Source organism: Thalassophryne amazonica, chromosome 12, assembly GCF_902500255.1.
Source record: "Thalassophryne amazonica chromosome 12, fThaAma1.1, whole genome shotgun sequence".
In the NCBI taxonomy this organism is placed as follows: domain Eukaryota; kingdom Metazoa; phylum Chordata; class Actinopteri; order Batrachoidiformes; family Batrachoididae; genus Thalassophryne; species Thalassophryne amazonica.
Window position 1 is genome coordinate 102,930,877 of NC_047114.1, and position 22,782 is coordinate 102,953,658.

Consider the following 22,782-nt stretch of genomic DNA (forward strand, 5'->3'; position numbering starts at 1 on the left):
GGGTGTAATTTCTTTCCTGTGTTCATGTTGTCTGATCTGACTGAGAGGGGATTCCCAGCTCCCAGGGCTACTTACATGAATTTTCATATTTAAATAGGGGTGTGGAAAGGAAGGAGCTTGGTAGGTCTCAGTTCCACATTCAGTGGGATGTACAAATGGAATGTGCTTGGATCCATGAGTACACACGCTTTGATACATCTGGATATTTCTGTGCTGACACCAGTTCTGAGTTTCGGCGTACGTCAGGTCTCAGTAGGAAATCCACGCACGCCTTTGTACACGAGGCCCCCGGTGATCAGATCTTTCCTTTCACAGTGGACATTAAGTCCTGTGTTCCAGTCCAGAGGATGACCTTTGTCTCCCAGACTGGAGGAGTTCCTCCGCAGGACCACACGTCCCTGGAGCGCGATGCCCTTTGTGATGTCACTGAGATTTGATGTCAGTGGGTTGCTACAGCTGTCTGTCTGTTTTACTGACATAAAATCATGAAAGACTGTTTACAATTACCTCACAAGTGTGTGCAAATGTGTCGTCATGGTAACATGTACTACCCAAAACTGTTAGCCACAGTTAGCTACAAGTGACTTTCTGCTGTTAATCATGTTTTGTGTTTTTCTTTTTTTGTTTGTTTGTTGTAGGAGAAGAAGAAAATTGTGAAAGAGGCTCAGAGAGAAAAAAGGAAAACGAAAATTCCAAAGCATGTGAAGAAGCGAAAAGAGAAAGTGGCCAAAATGAAGAAGAGTTGATGAGACGGCATCGTGTCGCTCATGAAGCTTGTCCACGACAGTAGAGAAGTTTGAATCTTCTACTGGACTGGGTTGCTTGACGCGAGGACATTTCGTTTCAAATGACAGGGTGCTAACTAGAGCACACTAGGTGCTAATTAGAGCTATTGTTTAGTCACCACCCTGTAGCAGTCGGCCTCTCAGTAGGAGGGGTCTGGTTAGGTTTAAAACTCCAGCTCGTTGGGTTCTGTTTTATTCTTCTCTACAAGAGTCAGACAGAAGTCAGACTTCCAGAGCAAGAATTTTAGCTGAGGAAGCTTCTGCGATTTGAAGCGAAACATCCTCACGTCAAGCAACCCAGTCCAGTCGAAGATTCAAGCTTCTCTACTATGGAAACCACCTGGACAACTGAGAGCCTACACAGAAACTTGTCCACGACACCTGCTTCACTCCAGTGCTCAGCCTGACGTCTGTGTGTGTGTGTGTGTGTGTGTGTGTGTGTGTGTGTGTGTGTGTGTGTGTGTGTGTGTGTGTGTGTGTGTGTGTGTGTGTGAGAGAGAGAGTGGGGGGGGGGGGGTACAATTTAAAGCAGGATTTAAATGTTGTGTTTCAGGGCTTCTAGTGATTGAATCTGTTTGTGAAGTTGTTGCTTTTTTGTTTTCCCTGAGAGGAAATCGGTTTCAGAGGCAGCAGTTTAAAGGACGTGTCACACGCGTTTTAACATCCCCGTTAGCAACACAACATCAAAGTACTCATGATTATAAGTCTGTCTGTGCACATGCGCTCAGAATTAGTGTCTGTGATGGTTTTTATTTCTCTTCTGAGCGAGTTAACAGGTGCATTTCTGATAAACGTCTCACTGGACGTGCAACGTACTTATTAGCAAAACACAAAGATCCCGATGGCTGACAGACACAACAGAACCAATGCATTTACGGTAGTGTTCAGAATAATAGTAGTGCTATGTGACTAAAAGATTAATCCAGGTTTTGAGTATATTTCTTATTGTTACATGGGAAACAAGGTACCAGTAGATTCAGTAGATTCTCACAAATCCAACAAGACCAAGCATTCATGATATGCACACTCTTAAGGCTATGAAATTGGGCTATTAGTAAAAAAAAAGAAGTAGAAAAGGGGGTGTTCACAATAATAGTAGTGTGGCATTCAGTCAGTGAGTTTGTCAACTTTGTGGAATAAACAGGTGTGAATCAGGTGTCCCCTATTTAAGGATGAAGCCAGCACCTGTTGAACATGCTTTTCTCTTTGAAAGCCTGAGGAAAATGGAACCTTCAAGACATTGTTCAGAAGAACAGCGTAATTTGATTAAAAAGTTGATTGGAGAGGGGAAAACTTATACGCAGGTGCAAAAAATTATAGGCTGTTCATCTACAATGATCTCCAATGCTTTAAAATGGACAAAAAAAACAGATGTGTGGAAGAAAACAGAAAACAACCATCAAAATGGATAGAAGAATAACCAGAATGTCAAAGGCTCACCCATTGATCAGCTCCAGGATGATCAAAGACAGTCTGGAGTTACCTGTAAGTGCTGTGACAGTTAGAAGACGCCTGTGTGAAGCTAATTTATTTGCAAGAATCCCCCGCAAAGTCCCTCTGTTAAATAAAAGACATGTGCAGAAGAGGTTACAATTTGCCAAAGAACACATCAACTGGCCTAAAGAGAAATGGAGGAATATTTTGTGGACTGATGACAGTAAAATTGTTCTTTTTGGGTCCAAAGGCCACAGACAGTTTGTGAGACGACCCCCAAACTCTGAATTCAAGCCACAGTTCACAGTGAAGACAGTGAAGCATGGTGGTGCAAGCATCATGATATGGGCATGTTTCTCCTACTATGGTGTTGGGCCTATATATCACATACCAGGTATCATGGATCAGTTTGGATATGTCAAAATACTTGAAGAGGTCATGTTGCCTTATGCTGAAGAGGACATGCCCTTGAAATGGGTGTTTCAACAAGACAATGACCCCAAGCACACTAGTAAACCAGCAAAATCTTGGTTCCAAACCAACAAAATTAATGCCTCGCAGCTGTGAAGAAATCATGAAAAACTGTGGTTATACAACTAAATACTACTAATACCTTGTTTCCCATGTAACAATAAGAAATATACTCAAAACCTGGATTAATCTTTTTAGTCACATAGCACTACTATTATTCTGAACACTACTGTATGTCTGATAACGAAGCCTTGGAGCTTTTCTTTGAAAGTGATGCTCAGATTTAGAGGAGATGACACACTTCACCCCAAAACTCAACTTTTTCAGAGTCTGTTGGGTTTTGGATTTAAAGTGTGGTGCCACTGCTATTTGTGTCACAGGATGCTGGTTTCCTGCTGCTCTGATGATGGACATGAACTGTCTCCACCACACTGTTTTTACCTGAGGGTTAGGGTTATATGGCCATGGGGTATTGCTCAGACCTGTCTGTCTGTCTGTGTTCAGCATAAGTCCAGTCCTCTTACTGCCAGAGTCTTCAAATTCACAGGGAATGTTCTTGGGACACAGACCTTGGACAAGTTCAAAGATGGCTAACCTTGACCTATTTTAAGAGGTTAAAAAGTCACATTCTCTTTGAAACTGTTCTTTGTTTTTGAGTGGCGGGGGATGACAGCCAATCAGAGTGGAGCTCCACTGTGACGTCAGTGGAGCTCCACTGTGACGTCAGTGGCTGGTCTCTACAAAACGGGGATGAAAAATCGAATGAGACTAACACACGGGTTGAGTGTGTGGCACAAACCATTCAGAGGAAGATGGTGTCATAGCTCAGTGGTGAAAATATACCTCCCACATGTCATGTAAAATATGCATAATGCAAAATTATGGCAGTAAAATCCCTCATCAATGTCAATGATGATAACCTTTTTTTGGGGGGGGGGGGGGGGGATAATTGTTCCTAAGGCTGCTTTCTAGTTGAACTTTATATATATATCAATAATGATGGAATCACCGTCCTCGGAGGATGTTCATTCAGTTGTTTAATTTTGTAGAAAAAAAGCAGATCACAGACATGACACAAAACTAAAGTCATTTCAAATGGCAACTTTCTGGCTTTAAGAAACACTATAAGAAATCAAGAAAAAAAGATTGTGGCAGTCAGTAACAGTTACTTTTTTAGACCAAGCAGAGGGAAAAAAAATATGGAATCACTCAATTCTGAGGAATAAAATATGGAATCACCCTGTAAATTTTCATCCCCAAAACTAACAGCTGCATCAAATCAGATCTGCTCGTTGACATTGACCCTATGTGTCTTTTTGCAAGGAATGTTTTCACAGTTTTCGCTCTATGGCAAGATGCATTATCTTCTTGAAAAATGATTTCATCATCCTTAAACATCAGAAAAGTGTCCAAAATATCAACGTAAACTTGTGCATTTATTGATGATGTAATGACAGCCATCTCCCCAGTGCCTTTACCTGACATGCAGCCCCATATCATCAATGACTGTGGAAATTTACATGTTCTCTTCAGGCAGTCATCTTTATAAATCTCATTGGAACGGCACCAAACAAAAGTTCCAGCATCATCACCTTGCCCAATGCAGATTCGAGATTCATCACTGAATATGACTTTCATCCAGTCATCCACAGTCCACAATTGCTTTTCCTTAGCCCATTGTAACCTTGTTTTTTTCTGTTTAGGTGTTAATGATGGCTTTCATTTAGCTTTTCTGTATGTAAATCCCATTTCCTTTAGGAGGTTTCTTACAGTTCGGTCACAGACGTTGACTCCAGTTTCCTCCCATTCATTCCTCATTTGTTTTGTTGTGCATTTTCGATTTTTGAGACATATTGCTTTAAGTTTTCTGTCTTGACACTTTGATGTCTTCCTTGGTCTACCAGTATGTTTGCCTTTAACAACCTTCCCATGTTTTGTATTTGGTCCAGAGTTTAGACACAGCTGACTGTGAACAACCAACATCTTTTGCAACATTGCGTGATGATTTACCCTCTTTTAAGAGTTTGATAATCCTCTCCTTTGTTTCAACTGACATCTCTCGTGTTGGAGCCATGATTCATGTCAGTCCACTTGGTGCAACAGCTCTCCAAGGTGTGATCACTCCTTTTTAGATGCAGACTAACGAGCAGATCTGATTTGATGCAGGTGTTAGTTTTGGGGATGAAAATTTACAGGGTGATTCCATAATTTTTTCCTCAGAATTGACTGATTCCATATTTTTTTTCCCTCTGCTTGGTCTAAAAAAGTAAAGCCAGAAAGTTTCCATTTGAAATGACTTTAGTTTTGTGTCATGTCTGTGATCTGCTTTTTTTCTACAAAATTAAACAACTGGATGAACATCCTCCGAGGACGGTGATTCCATAATTATTGCCAGGGGTTGTGTGTGTGTATATATATATATATATATATATATATATATATATATATATATATATATGGTGGGGATCATTTGGGACAGCTTGGAGAATGAATTACATAAATTTAAACTGGTTTGATAAAACTAAGTGTATCATATTTGGTAATAAGCCAAAGAACATAAATAGAAATTTATTACATGAAATTGAAATTGTAACAAGCACAAAATTTATTGGTTTATATTGATGATAAATTAAGCTGGAAAGTGCATATTATGTTAAATCTAAAATGTCAAAAGTCATTGCAATTCTGCATAATGTATAAGACTTCCTCTCTCAACATTCTTTGGCTATTTTGTATAACAGTATTTGTTCCATATATGACATATTGTGTTGTTTGGGAAAACATACAGTAGAACTAATACTAATCCAGTATTTCTATTGCAAAAGAAAGCTATAAGAATTATCAGTAATAAGCCATATCAGGAGCTAACAAATCTATTATTTGCTGGTTTGCAAATTTTAAAATTCTGGGACTTTGTTGATTATTACAATACAAACTATAAAGTCAACATGTCCAGGATCTGTTTAAAATGAGGGATTCCTGCTACAATTTCAGAGGGACATTTGTATTTGATAAACTAAGAATCAGAACTACTGCAAAAAGTCATTGTGTTTCCATTAAGGCTGTTAATATTTGGAATAAGTGTCCTGATAATATTGTTACTTGGTACCTTAGTCAGCTTTAAAATACTTACTTGTTATAGTTCATGATGTTATAGTTTGGAAAATTAGGTTTATCATTTTGTTGTGCTTGGGTTTATGTACTGTTGCTCTTTTGGTTTTAAAATTCTGGTGCATTGAGTTTTGTTTTTGCACATTTCTTTTATATTGTTGTTATGAGTATATATGTTTATATGTGGGGAGTTCAGATGAAAAATCCAGTATTGTCAAAACCATAAATTTCCTTAAATGTATACATTCTTTATTTTTTATGGTATTTTTTATGGGTATCTATAAGCTTTGCTTCTGCCTTTGAGTTGTTGCCTGTGTTGTTAGTTCCGTGTGCTATATATATATATATATATATATATATATATATATATAACCACAATAAGCAACAATTAGGCCCCATTTAAAAATAAAATTTTTAAAAAATACTTTATCATCCTTGATGTCAAGAAAAAAAAGTGATGAGGGATTTTATTTTTTCATAGAAACCAAGAACAAACAAAACAGTAAAATTTTGAAGTTGGGAAATTGCCCTTGTAATATGATTTAACATAAGTTTATGGCACTCAGTTCATGTCATTCTTGAGGATTCACAGTCTGGTTCTTTCCTGAAGCTTGTGACCATCAGCAAGACAAGACTTGGTTATTTTTTTATTGAAAGCAATAAAAAAATATAGCAAAACATATCTTGTCGGGGCTATACGTTTTCATAGAAGTAAATGGTCTGCATTTATATCATGCTTTTCCATCTGCATCAGATGATCAAAGCGCTTTACAATAATGCCTCACATTCACCCCAGTGTCAGGGTGCTGCCATACAAGGTGCCCACTACACACTGGGAGCAACTAGGGGAGTAAAGACCTTGCTCAAGGGCCCTTAGTGATTTTTCCAGTCAGGCTGGGATTTGAATAAAGGTTCTTCTGGTCTCAAGCCAAATGCTTATCCACTAGACCATCACCTCCCCTCCCCACATCACACTTTTGATGTGTACAATGATGCATCACATTTCTTAACATTGTTCATTTATTTACACACAGAGGGGGAAAAGAGCCGGGGGGGGGGCAATAGGAGCTGAGGGTCAGTCAGTACTGCAGCTGGCAGAACTCGCTGCAAATTCCACGGTGGGAATCTCCCGAATTTATACCCCACAGCTCTCCCAACATCCCACATCCAACATAACCTGTGGGTATATCAAGAACAAAAAACAGTTCCATATATGTAGTGTTGCGGTACCACAGATAGTTCATTGAACGGACCAGAACCAGAATAGAGTTTAACAATATTTATTCTTCACAGAGATGGGGAAGGCCACAGTGAGTTAACACTCGATCTCCATCTGACCAATTTAAAACACAAGTTCACAGCAGAACACCGCAAAGTAACATACATCATGATTCACTGTAAGCCAAAAACACTGCAGGCAAATAAGATTGAAAAGAGTCCGAATCTGAATAGTGGAGCGGAGGAACGGGGAAGTGACAAAAATGAAGAAAACTGAGTTAGTCTGTCCATAAAAACACTGTCATGATGACACAGATGTCCTACTCTGAACACTAACTTGAACAAAGACACCAAACTAAAGCACAGAAAAAGACAGCAAGTTAAAACTGCACAACAAAACAAAAACATTACAGTCAGTGAAACTATAAGTTTAATTACACATTATAATATTAAAACACCATGTAGCTGAGTCGCCGGTCTCCCGCGCCCAGTCACACACACCGAGTGTGTCTCTGCATCCTGCTTTTGGACTGTGTTTCTCCCACAGAAAGGCAGGGATGGAAACGGGCACCGATTCCCGGACACAAGTATTTTCTCGTAGTCTGTTTCTCCTGGTATGTAAATTCACACAAAGTCAGTACTACCTACGTCATTCACACAATTAGCATACAATTAACATACCAATGCACATGTGCCAAAAGGTGAGCAAACACTGGCCCCCACTTGCATTCTGGGTAAAACGTGCTGATAATAAATGAAGTTTTATTACATGCTTCAAAAAAAAAAAAGAGCTTCGTGCTGTTGGAATAATCCCAAAATGTCTCCTGTTTGCTCACAAAAAGAACATTTAATGCGTATGACTGGAGTTTGACTGGTGTGTTTCAATCTTTAAATTATCACTCCATAAAAAATTGCGTCACAAAATGAACAAACTCTGGCCATCACCCAAAACTCCAGCGACTACATGTTGGTGACATTTTGTTTGCCTCATGAATGAATTAGGACACATGCGTTTGTTTTGTAGAACTTTTTTTTTCAGTGTCCATCTCAGTGCACTGGATATAATACTCCAGCAAATCTACAGAATCACCCAAAACAAACTGCAACAGTAATGAGCCATATACCAGTTTGCTCTATAACTTATCAAAAATCTACCAAAATCTAATTAGTGGACAACATTTTTCTCGAGGGGGAAAAGATTTTGTCTTACAGATATCCAGAATGAGAGAGATATTCTTCTTGACTGTAATATAAATGTTTAACATGAAGAAAAAAACCTTAAGATTGTGTATAAAACAGGATAGATAGGTCAGTAAAATGAATTATAATTAATAATAGGATGTAATTTCAGACGGGGGGGGGGGGGAGTTAAATGTTAAGTTCTGTAAATAGTTTGAACTTAAAAATAAGCTTCATACCAGAGGATGGTATCTGAATGACTTGACCTCAGCCTTGGTTTCCATGTACCCAAGTAGAGATACAAGGTCTGTTAGAAAAGTATCCAACCTTTTTATTTTTTGCAAGCGCACGAAGGTTCAAGGTTGGTTCATGCAAGCACACGTAATTCAAATCCATCAGGTTTTTGCAAAAAATAAAACGGTCCGATACTTTTCTAACAGACCTCATATAGCATGGGCCTATGACCTGAATAGAGTTCTGTGGGCATCACTCAAGGTGACAACTGGGGGGATCCCCGCTGGGTACACAACCATGGCCACGTGGTCCCTCAAACAGGTTTCCAGGGATTCTGTGCAAGTTTTACAAGTCCACAGCCTTAAGATTGCTCCCAGAGTGCAGAATTATTGACAGTAAGTTATTTCATGATATTTTCATCACTGAAATACCACAGCCTGAGAGTGTATCAGCAGATCCAGGAATGGCTTGGCGTTGAAATGGCTCCTGTGTAGTGGGGCTGAAGGGACATTACTGCCCATCATGACTGACCTGCAACCTGCTCCTCAGAAACTCCTGGAACTTATTCGTTGTGGTTGCAAGTCTGGCTGTGATACCCTGCAGTGTTCATGTCGAAAGCACGGGACGCTGTGTGTGTGTGTGTAATCATAATCGTTTTGTACAATGTGCTTCCATACTTCCAGTCCCTCGGTAAAGACAAGCGTCAGAATTCCCGAGTCATAATTGAAAATTGGCCACTTTCTAACATCCCACACTGATCTGGATTTCCCCCTAAACTGTTCCTGGGTGAATGAAACTCCTCCAGCGAGGCACCGGGTACACAGACTGGCATGTGCCCGGGTGGCAGTGAGCCCCACTGTGTCCCTCAGCGGTCGGTGGGTCTGTGTGAGTGACAGCTGTCAGACTGCTCCTCCTCGGACATTCATCAGGGGAAAATCCACACTTTGTGTTTGATTCCAGTGTTTTATCATCAGCTGAGCTCAGCCCACGTCTTTCCTGAGAAGAATATACAGAAAACAGACACCTGATCTTTTCTTATAATTATACGAGATCACCGGCCAGTTTTTTAAATCCAGTGAATACAACACGCTTCCATAACAACACAGTCCAATGTACCGGGAAACATTTATTCTGCTTACTTTGGATGAGAAACGACAATTACCGCACGCAGTGAGCGACATTACGTTGAATCCGCGTCCACCATCAAACACGTGCATTTGTTTGTCCCGATGCCTTCCCATCAGGCACCGTGCGCCCGACATGCTGAACAGGCTGGGTTCTGGTCACTAAACTCTGGTTCTGGTCACTAAACTCTGGTTCTGGTCACTAAACTCTGGTTCTGGTCACTAAACTCTGGTTCTTTTTCACTGAACTCTGGTTCTGGTCTCTGAACTCTGGTTCTTTTTCACTGAACTCTGGTTCTGGTCACTGAACTCTGGTTCTGGTCACTGATCTCTGGTTCTTTTTCACTAACTCTGGTTCTGGTCACTGAACTCTGGTTCTGGTCACTAATCTCTGGTTCTTTTTCACGGAACTCTGGTTCTTTTTCACTGAACTCTGGTTCTGGTCTCTGAACTCTGGTTCTTTTTCACTGAACTCTGGTTCTGGTCACTGAACTCTGGTTCTGGTCACTAATCTCTGGTTCTTTTTCACGGAACTCTGGTTCTTTTTCACTGAACTCTGATTCTGGTCTCTGAACTCTGGTTCTTTTTCACCAACTCTGGTTCTGGTCACTGAACTCTGGTTCTGGTCACTAATCTCTGGTTCTTTTTCACTGAACTCTGGTTCTTTTTCATGGAACTCTGGTTCTTTTTCACTGAACTCTGGTTCTGGTCACTGAACTCTGGTTCTTTTTCACGGAACTCTGGTTCTTTTTCACTAACTCTGGTTCTCGTCACTGAACTCTGGTTCTCGTCACTGAACTCTGGTTCTTTTTCACTGAACTCTGGTTCTGGTCACCGAACTCTGGTTTTTTTTCACTGAACTCTGGTTCTTTTTCACTAACTCTGGTTCTCGTCACTGAACTCTGGTTCTTTTTCACGGAACTCTGGTTCTTTTTCACTAACTCTGGTTCTTGTCACTGCTCTGGTTCTGGTCACTAAATGGATGAGAAACGACAATTACCGCACGAGATCACCGGCCAGTTTTTTTAATCCAGTGAATACAACACGCTTCCATAACAACACAGTCCAATGTACCGGGAAACATTTATTCTGCTTACTTTGGATGAGAAACGACAATTACCGCACGCAGTGAGCGACATTACGTTGAATCCGCGTCCACCATCAAACACGTGCATTTGTTTGTCCCGATGCCTTCCCATCAGGCACCGTGCGCCCGACATGCTGAACAGGCTGGGTTCTGGTCACTAAACTCTGGTTCTGGTCACTAATCTCTGGTTCTTTTTCACGGAACTCTGGTTCTTTTTCACTGAACTCTGGTTCTGGTCACTGAACTCTGGTTCTGGTCACTAATCTCTGGTTCTTTTTCACGGAACTCTGGTTCTTTTTCACTGAACTCTGGTTCTGGTCTCTGAACTCTGGTTCTTTTTCACCAACTCTGGTTCTGGTCACTGAACTCTGGTTCTGGTCACTAATCTCTGGTTCTTTTTCACTGAACTCTGGTTCTTTTTCACGGAACTCTGGTTCTTTTTCACGGAACTCTGGTTCTGGTCACGGAACTCTGGTTCTTTTTCACGGAACTCTGGTTCTTTTTCACTAACTCTGGTTCTTTTTCACGGAACTCTGGTTCTCGTCACTGAACTCTGGTTCTCGTCACTGAACTCTGGTTCTTTTTCACTGAACTCTGGTTCTGGTCACCGAACTCTGTTTTTTTTTTCACTGAACTCTGGTTTTTTTTCACTGAACTCTGGTTTTTTTTCACTGAACTCTGGTTTTTTTTCACTGAACTCTGGTTCTGGTCACCGAACTCTGTTTTTTTTTTCACTGAACTCTGTTTTTTTTCACTGAAATCTGGTTCTTGTCACTGCTCTGGTTCTGGTCACTAAATGGATGAGAAACGACAATTACCGCACGAGATCACCGGCCAGTTTTTTTAATCCAGTGAATACAACACGCTTCCATAACAACACAGTCCAATGTACCGGGAAACATTTATTCTGCTTACTTTGGATGAGAAACGACAATTACCGCACGCAGTGAGCGACATTACGTTGAATCCGCGTCCACCATCAAACACGTGCATTTGTTTGTCCCGATGCCTTCCCATCAGGCACCGTGCGCCCGACATGCTGAACAGGCTGGGTTCTGGTCACTAAACTCTGGTTCTGGTCACTAAACTCTGGTTCTGGTCACTAAACTCTGGTTCTTTTTCACTGAACTCTGGTTCTGGTCTCTGAACTCTGGTTCTTTTTCACTAACTCTGGTTCTGGTCACTAATCTCTGGTTCTTTTTCACGGAACTCTGGTTCTTTTTCACTAACTCTGGTTCTTTTTCACTGAACTCTGGTTCTGGTCACTGAACTCTGGTTCTGGTCACTAATCTCTGGTTCTTTTTCACGGAACTCTGGTTCTTTTTCATTGAACTCTGGTTCTGGTCTCTGAACTCTGGTTCTTTTTCACTAACTCTGGTTCTTTTTCACTGAACTCTGGTTCTGGTCACTGAACTCTGGTTCTGGTCACTGATCTCTGGTTCTTTTTCACGGAACTCTGGTTCTTTTTCACTGAACTCTGGTTCTGGTCTCTGAACTCTGGTTCTTTTTCACTAACTCTGGTTCTTTTTCACTAACTCTGGTTCTTTTTCACTGAACTCTGGTTCTTTTTCACTGAACTCTGGTTCTTTTTCACTGAACTCTGGTTCTGGTCACTGAACTCTGGTTCTGGTCACTAATCTCTGGTTCTTTTTCACGGAACTCTGGTTCTTTTTCATTGAACTCTGGTTCTTTTTCACTAACTCTGGTTCTTTTTCACTGAACTCTGGTTCTGGTCACTAATCTCTGGTTCTTTTTCACGGAACTCTGGTTCTGGTCTCTGAACTCTGGTTCTTTTTCACTAACTCTGGTTCTTTTTCACTGAACTCTGGTTCTGGTCACTGAACTCTGGTTCTGGTCACTGAACTCTGGTTCTGGTCACGGAACTCTGGTTCTTTTTCACGGAACTCTGGTTCTTTTTCACGGAACTCTGGTTCTCGTCACTGAACTCTGGTTCTTTTTCATTAACTCTGGTTCTTTTTCATTAACTCTGGTTCTGGTCACTGAACACTGGTTCTTGTCACTGAACTCTGGTTCTTTTTCACGGAACTCTGGTTCTTTTTCACGGAACTCTGGTTCTTTTTCACGGAACTCTGGTTCTGGTCACTGAACTCTGGTTCTTTTTCATTGAACTCTGGTTCTTTTTCACTAACTCTGGTTCTTGTCACTGAGCTCTGGTTCTGGTCCCTGAACTCTGGTTCTTTTTCACTGAACTCTGGTTCTTTTTCACTGAACTCTGGTTCTCGTCACTGAACTCTAGTTCTGGTCACTGAGCTCTGGTTCTGGTCACTGAACTCTGGTTCTTTTTCACTGAACTCTGGTTCTTTTTCACTGAACTCTGGTTCTCGTCACTGAACTCTGGTTCTTTTTCACTGAACTCTGGTTCTTTTTCACTAACTCTGGTTCTTGTCACTAAGCTCTGGTTCTTGTCACTGAACTCTGGTTCTTTTTCACTGAACTCTGGTTCTTTTTCACTGAACTCTGGTTTTCCTCACTGAACTCTGGTTTTCCTCACTGAACTCTGGTTCTTTTTCGCTGAACTCTGGTTCTTTTTCACTAACTCTGGTTCTTTTTCACTGAACTCTGGTTCTTTTTCACTAACTCTGGTTCTTTTTCGCTGAACTCTGGTTTTTTTTCACTAACTCTGGTTCTTTTTCGCTGAACTCTGGTTCTCGTCACTGAACTCTGGTTCTTTTTCACTGAACTCTGGTTCTCGTCACTGAACTCTGGTTCTGGTCACTGAACTCTGGTTCTTTTTCACTGAACTCTGGTTCTGGTCACTGAACTCTGGTTCTGGTCACTAATCTCTGGTTCTTTTTCACGGAACTCTGGTTCTTTTTCACTGAACTCTGGTTCTGGTCTCTGAACTCTGGTTCTTTTTCACGGAACTCTGGTTCTTTTTCACTGAACTCTGGTTCTGGTCACTGAACTCTGGTTCTGGTCACTAATCTCTGGTTCTTTTTCACGGAACTCTGGTTCTTTTTCACTGAACTCTGGTTCTGGTCTCTGAACTCTGGTTCTTTTTCACTGAACTCTGGTTCTGGTCACTGAACTCTGGTTCTGGTCACTAATCTCTGGTTCTTTTCATTGAACTCTGGTTCTTTTTCATGGAACTCTGGTTCTTTTTCACTGAACTCTGGTTCTGGTCTCTGAACTCTGGTTCTGGTCTCTGAACTCTGGTTCTTTTTCACTGAACTCTGGTTCTGGTCACTGAACTCTGGTTCTGGTCACTAATCTCTGGTTCTTTTTCACGGAACTCTGGTTCTTTTTCACTGAACTCTGGTTCTGGTCTCTGAACTCTGGTTCTTTTTCACTAACTCTGGTTCTTTTTCACTGAACTCTGGTTCTGGTCACTGAACTCTGGTTCTGGTCACTAAACTCTGGTTCTGGTCACTAAACTCTGGTTCTTTTTCACTAACTCTGGTTCTGGTCTCTGAACTCTGGTTCTTTTTCACTGAACTCTGGTTCTTTTTCACGGAACTCTGGTTCTTTTTCACGGAACTCTGGTTCTTTTTCACTGAACACTGGTTCTGGTCACTGAACTCTGGTTCTTTTTCGCTGAACTCTGGTTCTTTTTCGCTGAACTCTGGTTCTTTTTCACTGAACTCTGGTTCTTTTTCGCTGAACTCTGGTTCTTTTTCACTGAACTCTGGTTCTTTTTCGCTGAACTCTGGTTCTTTTTCACGGAACTCTGGTTCTTTTTCACGGAACTCTGGTTCTTTTTCACTGAACTCTGGTTCTGGTCTCTGAACTCTGGTTCTTTTTCACTGAACTCTGGTTCTGGTCTCTGAACTCTGGTTCTTTTTCACTAACTCTGGTTCTTTTTCACTGAACTCTGGTTCTTTTTCGCGGAACTCTGGTTCTTTTTCGCTGAACTCTGGTTCTTTTTCACGGAACTCTGGTTCTTTTTCACTGAACTCTGGTTCTTTTTCACGGAACTCTGGTTCTTTTTCACGGAACTCTGGTTCTGGTCTCTGAACTCTGGTTCTTTTTCACTGAACTCTGGTTCTTTTTCACTGAACTCTGGTTCTGGTCACTGAACTCTGGTTCTTTTTCGCTGAACTCTGGTTCTTTTTCGCTGAACTCTGGTTCTTTTTCACTGAACTCTGGTTCTGGTCTCTGAACTCTGGTTCTTTTTTGCTGAACTCTGGTTCTTTTTCACTGAACTCTGGTTCTTTTTCACTGAACTCTGGTTCTGGTCACTGAACTCTGGTTCTGGCCACTGAACTCTGGTTCTTTTTCACTGAACTCTGGTTCTGGTCTCTGAACTCTGGTTCTTTTTCACTAACTCTGGTTCTGGTCACTGAACTCTGGTTCTGGTCACTAATCTCTGGTTCTTTTTCACGGAACTCTGGTTCTTTTTCACTGAACTCTGGTTCTGGTCTCTGAACTCTGGTTCTTTTTCACTGAACTCTGGTTCTGGTCACTGAACTCTGGTTCTGGTCACTGATCTCTGGTTCTTTTTCACGGATCTCTGGTTCTTTTTCACTGAACTCTGGTTCTGGTCTCTGAACTCTGGTTCTTTTTCACTAACTCTGGTTCTTTTTCACTGAACTCTGGTTCTTTTTCACTGAACTCTGGTTCTGGTCACTGAACTCTGGTTCTGGTCACTAATCTCTGGTTCTTTTTCACGGAACTCTGGTTCTTTTTCATTGAACTCTGGTTCTGGTCTCTGAACTCTGGTTCTTTTTCACTAACTCTGGTTCTTTTTCACTGAACTCTGGTTCTGGTCACTAATCTCTGGTTCTTTTTCACGGAACTCTGGTTCTTTTTCACTGAACTCTGGTTCTGGTCTCTGAACTCTGGTTCTTTTTCACTAACTCTGGTTCTTTTTCACTGAACTCTGGTTCTGGTCACTGAACTCTGGTTCTGGTCACTGAACTCTGGTTCTGGTCACGGAACTCTGGTTCTTTTTCACGGAACTCTGGTTCTCGTCACGGAACTCTGGTTCTTTTTCATTAACTCTGGTTCTTTTTCATTAACTCTGGTTCTGGTCACTGAACACTGGTTCTTGTCACTGAACTCTGGTTCTTTTTCACGGAACTCTGGTTCTTTTTCACGGAACTCTGGTTCTTTTTCACGGAACTCTGGTTCTGGTCACTGAACTCTGGTTCTTTTCATTGAACTCTGGTTCTTTTTCACTAACTCTGGTTCTTGTCACTGAGCTCTGGTTCTGGTCCCTGAACTCTGGTTCTTTTTCACTGAACTCTGGTTCTTTTTCACTGAACTCTGGTTCTCGTCACTGAACTCTGGTTCTGGTCACTAATCTCTGGTTCTTTTTCACGGAACTCTGGTTCTTTTTCATTGAACTCTGGTTCTGGTCTCTGAACTCTGGTTCTTTTTCACTAACTCTGGTTGTTTTTCACTGAACTCTGGTTCTGGTCACTAATCTCTGGTTCTTTTTCACGGAACTCTGGTTCTTTTTCACTGAACTCTGGTTCTGGTCTCTGAACTCTGGTTCTTTTTCACTAACTCTGGTTCTTTTTCACTGAACTCTGGTTCTGGTCACTGAACTCTGGTTCTGGTCACTGAACTCTGGTTCTGGTCACGGAACTCTGGTTCTTTTTCACGGAACTCTGGTTCTTTTTCACGGAACTCTGGTTCTCGTCACGGAACTCTGGTTCTTTTTCATTAACTCTGGTTCTTTTTCATTAACTCTGGTTCTGGTCACTGAACACTGGTTCTTGTCACTGAACTCTGGTTCTTTTTCACGGAACTCTGGTTCTTTTTCACGGAACTCTGGTTCTTTTTCACGGAACTCTGGTTCTGGTCACTGAACTCTGGTTCTTTTTCATTGAACTCTGGTTCTTTTTCACTAACTCTGGTTCTTGTCACTGAGCTCTGGTTCTGGTCCCTGAACTCTGGTTCTTTTTCACTGAACTCTGGTTCTTTTTCACTGAACTCTGGTTCTCGTCACTGAACTCTGGTTCTGGTCACTGAGCTCTGGTTCTGGTCACTGAACTCTGGTTCTTTTTCACTGAACTCTGGTTCTTTTTCACTGAACTCTGGTTCTCGTCACTGAACTCTGGTTCTCGTCACTGAACTCTGGTTCTTTTTCACTGAACTCTGGTTCTTTTTCACTAACTCTGGTTCTTGTCACTAAGCTCTGGTTCTTGTCACTGAACTCTGGTTCTTTTTCACTGAACTCTGGTTCTTTTTCACTGAACTCTGGTTTTCCTCACTGAACTCTGGTTTTCCTCACTGAACTCTGGTTCTTTTTCGCTGAACTCTGGTTCTTTTTCACTAACTCTGGTTCTTTTTCACTGAACTCTGGTTCTTTTTCACTAACTCTGGTTCTTTTTCGCTGAACTCTGGTTTTTTTTCACTAACTCTGGTTCTTTTTCGCTGAACTCTGGTTTTTTTTCACTAACTCTGGTTCTTTTTCGCTGAACTCTGGTTCTCGTCACTGAACTCTGGTTCTTTTTCACTGAACTCTGGTTCTCGTCACTGAACTCTGGTTCTGGTCACTGAACTCTGGTTCTTTTTCACTGAACTCTGGTTCTGGTCACTGAACTCTGGTTCTGGTCACTAATCTCTGGTTCTTTTTCACGGAACTCTGGTTCTTTTTCACTGAACTCTGGTTCTGGTCTCTGAACTCTGGTTCTTTTTCACGGAACTCTGGTTCTTTTTCACTGAACTCTGGTTCTTGTCACTGAACTCTGGTTCTGGTCACTAATCTCTGGTTCTTTTTCACGGAACTCTGGTTCTTTTTCACTGAACTCTGGTTCTGGTCTCTGAACTCTGGTTCTTTTTCACTGAACTCTGGTTCTGGTCACTGAACTCTGGTTCTGGTCACTAATCTCTGGTTCTTTTTCACTGAACTCTGGTTCTTTTTCATGGAACTCTGGTTCTTTTTCACTGAACTCTGGTTCTGGTCTCTGAACTCTGGTTCTGGTCTCTGAACTCTGGTTCTTTTTCACTGAACTCTGGTTCTGGTCACTGAACTCTGGTTCTGGTCACTAATCTCTGGTTCTTTTTCACGGAACTCTGGTTCTTTTTCACTGAACTCTGGTTCTGGTCTCTGAACTCTGGTTCTTTTTCACTAACTCTGGTTCTTTTTCACTGAACTCTGGTTCTGGTCACTGAACTCTGGTTCTGGTCACTAAACTCTGGTTCTGGTCACTAAACTCTGGTTCTTTTTCACTAACTCTGGTTCTGGTCTCTGAACTCTGGTTCTTTTTCACTGAACTCTGGTTCTTTTTCACGGAACTCTGGTTCTTTTTCACTGAACTCTGGTTCTTTTTCACTGAACTCTGGTTCTGGTCACTGAACTCTGGTTCTTTTTCGCTGAACTCTGGTTCTTTTTCGCTGAACTCTGGTTCTTTTTCACTGAACTCTGGTTCTTTTTCGCTGAACTCTGGTTCTTTTTCACTGAACTCTGGTTCTGGTCTCTGAACTCTGGTTCTTTTTCACTAACTCTGGTTCTTTTTCACTGAACTCTGGTTCTTTTTCACTGAACTCTGGTTCTTTTTCGCTGAACTCTGGTTCTTTTTCACGGAACTCTGGTTCTTTTTCACGGAACTCTGGTTCTTTTTCACGGAACTCTGGTTCTGGTCTCTGAACTCTGGTTCTTTTTCGCTGAACTCTGGTTCTTTTTCACTGAACTCTGGTTCTGGTCTCTGAACTCTGGTTCTTTTTCACTAACTCTGGTTCTTTTTCACTGAACTCTGGTTCTTTTTCGCTGAACTCTGGTTCTTTTTCACGGAACTCTGGTTCTTTTTCACGGAACTCTGGTTCTTTTTCACGGAACTCTGGTTCTTTTTCACTGAACTCTGGTTCTTTTTCACGGAACTCTGGTTCTTTTTCACGGAACTCTGGTTCTGGTCTCTGAACTCTGGTTCTTTTTCACTGAACTCTGGTTCTTTTTCACTGAACTCTGGTTCTGGTCTCTGAACTCTGGTTCTTTTTCACTAACTCTGGTTCTTTTTCACTGAACTCTGGTTCTGGTCACTGAACTCTGGTTCTGGTCACTGAACTCTGGTTCTGGTCACGGAACTCTGGTTCTTTTTCACGGAACTCTGGTTCTTTTTCACGGAACTCTGGTTCTTTTTCACGGAACTCTGGTTCTCGTCACTGAACTCTGGTTCTTTTTCATTAACTCTGGTTCTTTTTCATTAACTCTGGTTCTGGTCACTGAACACTGGTTCTTGTCACTGAACTCTGGTTCTTTTTCACGGAACTCTGGTTCTTTTTCACGGAACTCTGGTTCTTTTTCACGGAACTCTGGTTCTGGTCACTGAACTCTGGTTCTTTTTCATTGAACTCTGGTTCTTTTTCACTAACTCTGGTTCTTGTCACTGAGCTCTGGTTCTGGTCCCTGAACTCTGGTTCTTTTTCACTGAACTCTGGTTCTTTTTCACTGAACTCTGGTTCTCGTCACTGAACTCTAGTTCTGGTCACTAAGCTCTGGTTCTTGTCACTGAACTCTGGTTCTTTTTCACTGAACTCTGGTTCTTTTTCACTGAACTCTGGTTTTCCTCACTGAACTCTGGTTTTCCTCACTGAACTCTGGTTCTTTTTCGCTGAACTCTGGTTCTTTTTCACTAACTCTGGTTCTTTTTCACTGAACTCTGGTTCTTTTTCACTAACTCTGGTTCTTTTTCGCTGAACTCTGGTTCTTTTTCGCTGAACTCTGGTTTTTTTCCGCTGAACTCTGGTTTTTTTTCACTAACTCTGGTTCTTTTTCGCTGAACTCTGGTTCTCGTCACTGAACTCTGGTTCTTTTTCACTGAACTCTGGTTCTCGTCACTGAACTCTGGTTCTGGTCACTGAACTCTGGTTCTTTTTCACTGAACTCTGGTTCTGGTCACTGAACTCTGGTTCTGGTCACTAATCTCTGGTTCTTTTTCACGGAACTCTGGTTCTTTTTCACTGAACTCTGGTTCTGGTCTCTGAACTCTGGTTCTTTTTCACGGAACTCTGGTTCTTTTTCACTGAACTCTGGTTCTGGTCACTGAACTCTGGTTCTGGTCACTAATCTCTGGTTCTTTTTCACGGAACTCTGGTTCTTTTTCACTGAACTCTGGTTCTTTTTCACTGAACTCTGGTTCTGGTCACTGAACTCTGGTTCTGGTCACTAATCTCTGGTTCTTTTTCACTGAACTCTGGTTCTTTTTCATGGAACTCTGGTTCTTTTTCACTGAACTCTGGTTCTGGTCTCTGAACTCTGGTTCTGGTCTCTGAACTCTGGTTCTTTTTCACTGAACTCTGGTTCTGGTCACTGAACTCTGGTTCTGGTCACTAATCTCTGGTTCTTTTTCACGGAACTCTGGTTCTTTTTCACTGAACTCTGGTTCTGGTCTCTGAACTCTGGTTCTTTTTCACTAACTCTGGTTCTTTTTCACTGAACTCTGGTTCTGGTCACTGAACTCTGGTTCTGGTCACTAAACTCTGGTTCTGGTCACTAAACTCTGGTTCTTTTTCACTAACTCTGGTTCTGGTCTCTGAACTCTGGTTCTTTTTCACTGAACTCTGGTTCTTTTTCACGGAACTCTGGTTCTTTTTCACTGAACTCTGGTTCTTTTTCACTGAACTCTGGTTCTGGTCACTGAACTCTGGTTCTTTTTCGCTGAACTCTGGTTCTTTTTCGCTGAACTCTGGTTCTTTTTCACTGAACTCTGGTTCTTTTTCACTGAACTCTGGTTCTTTTTCACTGAACTCTGGTTCTGGTCTCTGAACTCTGGTTCTTTTTCACTAACTCTGGTTCTTTTTCACTGAACTCTGGTTCTTTTTCACTGAACTCTGGTTCTTTTTCGCTGAACTCTGGTTCTTTTTCACGGAACTCTGGTTCTTTTTCACGGAACTCTGGTTCTGGTCTCTGAACTCTGGTTCTTTTTCACTGAACTCTGGTTCTGGTCTCTGAACTCTGGTTCTTTTTCACTGAACTCTGGTTCTTTTTCACTGAACTCTGGTTCTTTTTCGCTGAACTCTGGTTCTTTTTCGCGGAACTCTGGTTCTTTTTCACAGAACTCTGGTTCTTTTTCACTGAACTCTGGTTCTTTTTCACGGAACTCTGGTTCTTTTTCACGGAACTCTGGTTCTGGTCTCTGAACTCTGGTTCTTTTTCACTGAACTCTGGTTCTTTTTCACTGAACTCTGGTTCTTTTTCACTGAACTCTGGTTCTGGTCACTGAACTCTGGTTCTTTTTCGCTGAACTCTGGTTCTTTTTCGCTGAACTCTGGTTCTTTTTCACTGAACTCTGGTTCTGGTCTCTGAACTCTGGTTCTTTTTCGCTGAACTCTGGTTCTTTTTCACTGAACTCTGGTTCTTTTTCACTGAACTCTGGTTCTGGTCACTGAACTCTGGTTCTGGCCACTGAACTCTGGTTCTTTTTCACTAACTGTGGTTCTTTTTCACTAACTCTGGTTCTGGTCTCTGAACTCTGGTTCTTTTTCACGGAACTCTGGTTCTTTTTCACGGAACTCTGGTTCTTTTTCACTGAACTCTGGTTCTGGTCTCTGAACTCTGGTTCTTTTTCACTAACTCTGGTTCTTTTTCACTGAACTCTGGTTCTTTTTCACTGAACTCTGGTTCTGGTCACTGAACTCTGGTTCTTTTTCGCTGAACTCTGGTTCTTTTTCGCTGAACTCTGGTTCTTTTTCGCTGAACTCTGGTTCTTTTTCGCTGAACTCTGGTTCTTTTTCACTGAACTCTGGTTCTTTTTCGCTGAACTCTGGTTCTTTTTCACTGAACTCTGGTTCTTTTTCACGGAACTCTGGTTCTGGTCTCTGAACTCTGGTTCTTTTTCACTGAACTCTGGTTCTGGTCTCTGAACTCTGGTTCTTTTTCACTGAACTCTGGTTCTTTTTCACTGAACTCTGGTTCTTTTTCGCTGAACTCTGGTTCTTTTTCACGGAACTCTGGTTCTTTTTCACGGAACTCTGGTTCTTTTTCACTGAACTCTGGTTCTTTTTCACGGAACTCTGGTTCTTTTTCACGGAACTCTGGTTCTGGTCTCTGAACTCTGGTTCTTTTTCACTGAACTCTGGTTCTTTTTCACTGAACTCTGGTTCTGGTCACTGAACTCTGGTTCTTTTTCGCTGAACTCTGGTTCTTTTTCGCTGAACTCTGGTTCTTTTTCACTGAACTCTGGTTCTGGTCTCTGAACTCTGGTTCTTTTTCGCTGAACTCTGGTTCTTTTTCACTGAACTCTGGTTCTTTTTCACTGAACTCTGGTTCTGGTCACTGAACTCTGGTTCTGGCCACTGAACTCTGGTTCTTTTTCACTAACTGTGGTTCTTTTTCACTAACTCTGGTTCTGGTCTCTGAACTCTGGTTCTTTTTCACGGAACTCTGGTTCTTTTTCACGGAACTCTGGTTCTTTTTCACTGAACTCTGGTTCTGGTCTCTGAACTCTGGTTCTTTTTCACTAACTCTGGTTCTTTTTCGCTGAACTCTGGTTCTTTTTCGCTGAACTCTGGTTCTTTTTCGCTGAACTCTGGTTCTTTTTCGCTGAACTCTGGTTCTTTTTCGCTGAACTCTGGTTCTTTTTCACTGAACTCTGGTTCTTTTTCGCTGAACTCTGGTTCTTTTTCACTGAACTCTGGTTCTTTTTCGCTGAACTCTGGTTCTTTTTCACTGAACTCTGGTTCTTTTTCGCTGAACTCTGGTTCTTTTTCACTGAACTCTGGTTCTTTTTCGCTGAACTCTGGTTCTTTTTCGCTGAACTCTGGTTCTTTTTCACTGAACTCTGGTTCTTTTTCACTGAACTCTGGTTCTTTTTCACTGAACTCTGGTTCTTTTTCGCTGAACTCTGGTTCTTTTTCACTGAACTCTGGTTCTTGTCCGTTGTCACGTACAGTTCTTTCCATTCGTTGTCGTCTACGTTTCTACATGTCAACTGGCACCTGGCAGAAGTAAACTCGATCTATTTTATCGTTAACTCTGGTTAATCAACGAAAATGCAAGTGTTTAGTGAGCAAGTTCCAAGCGCTGTTTTGTAAGCGAGGCGGAAAGAACTGTACGTGACACCGGGTACGTGGGAGAAAGAGTCAGAGCAAAAAAAAAAAAAAGACTCGGTACAGACGCGGAGAGAGTATATGAGAAATGGGGAAAGCATTCATTTCCACTCCCGCTCAGCAGGTGGCGATCGTGCTTCTTTCAGAAGACTTTTCAGCATAAAGAAAAAGAAAACGCTCTTCT

General features: G+C 41.6%; 1 protein-coding gene across 3 annotated transcripts in view; it reads left to right on the plus strand.

Annotated features, from left to right (window-relative positions):
* Positions 1 to 3,294, plus strand: part of riok1 (RIO kinase 1 (yeast)) — a 90,074-nt gene extending 86,780 nt beyond the window's left edge. For 2 of the 3 annotated variants that reach the window (XM_034183462.1, XM_034183464.1), the window contains exon 17: positions 2,978 to 3,294. In XM_034183462.1, coding sequence (XP_034039353.1) covers positions 2,978 to 3,135 — 158 coding nt within the window. In that variant the 3' untranslated portion in view covers positions 3,136 to 3,294. Of the gene's footprint in view, positions 1 to 638; positions 900 to 2,977 lie in introns of those variants that run through there. The other variant, XM_034183465.1, reaches the window with a different exon arrangement.
* Positions 3,295 to 22,782: the final 19,488 nt, after the last annotated feature.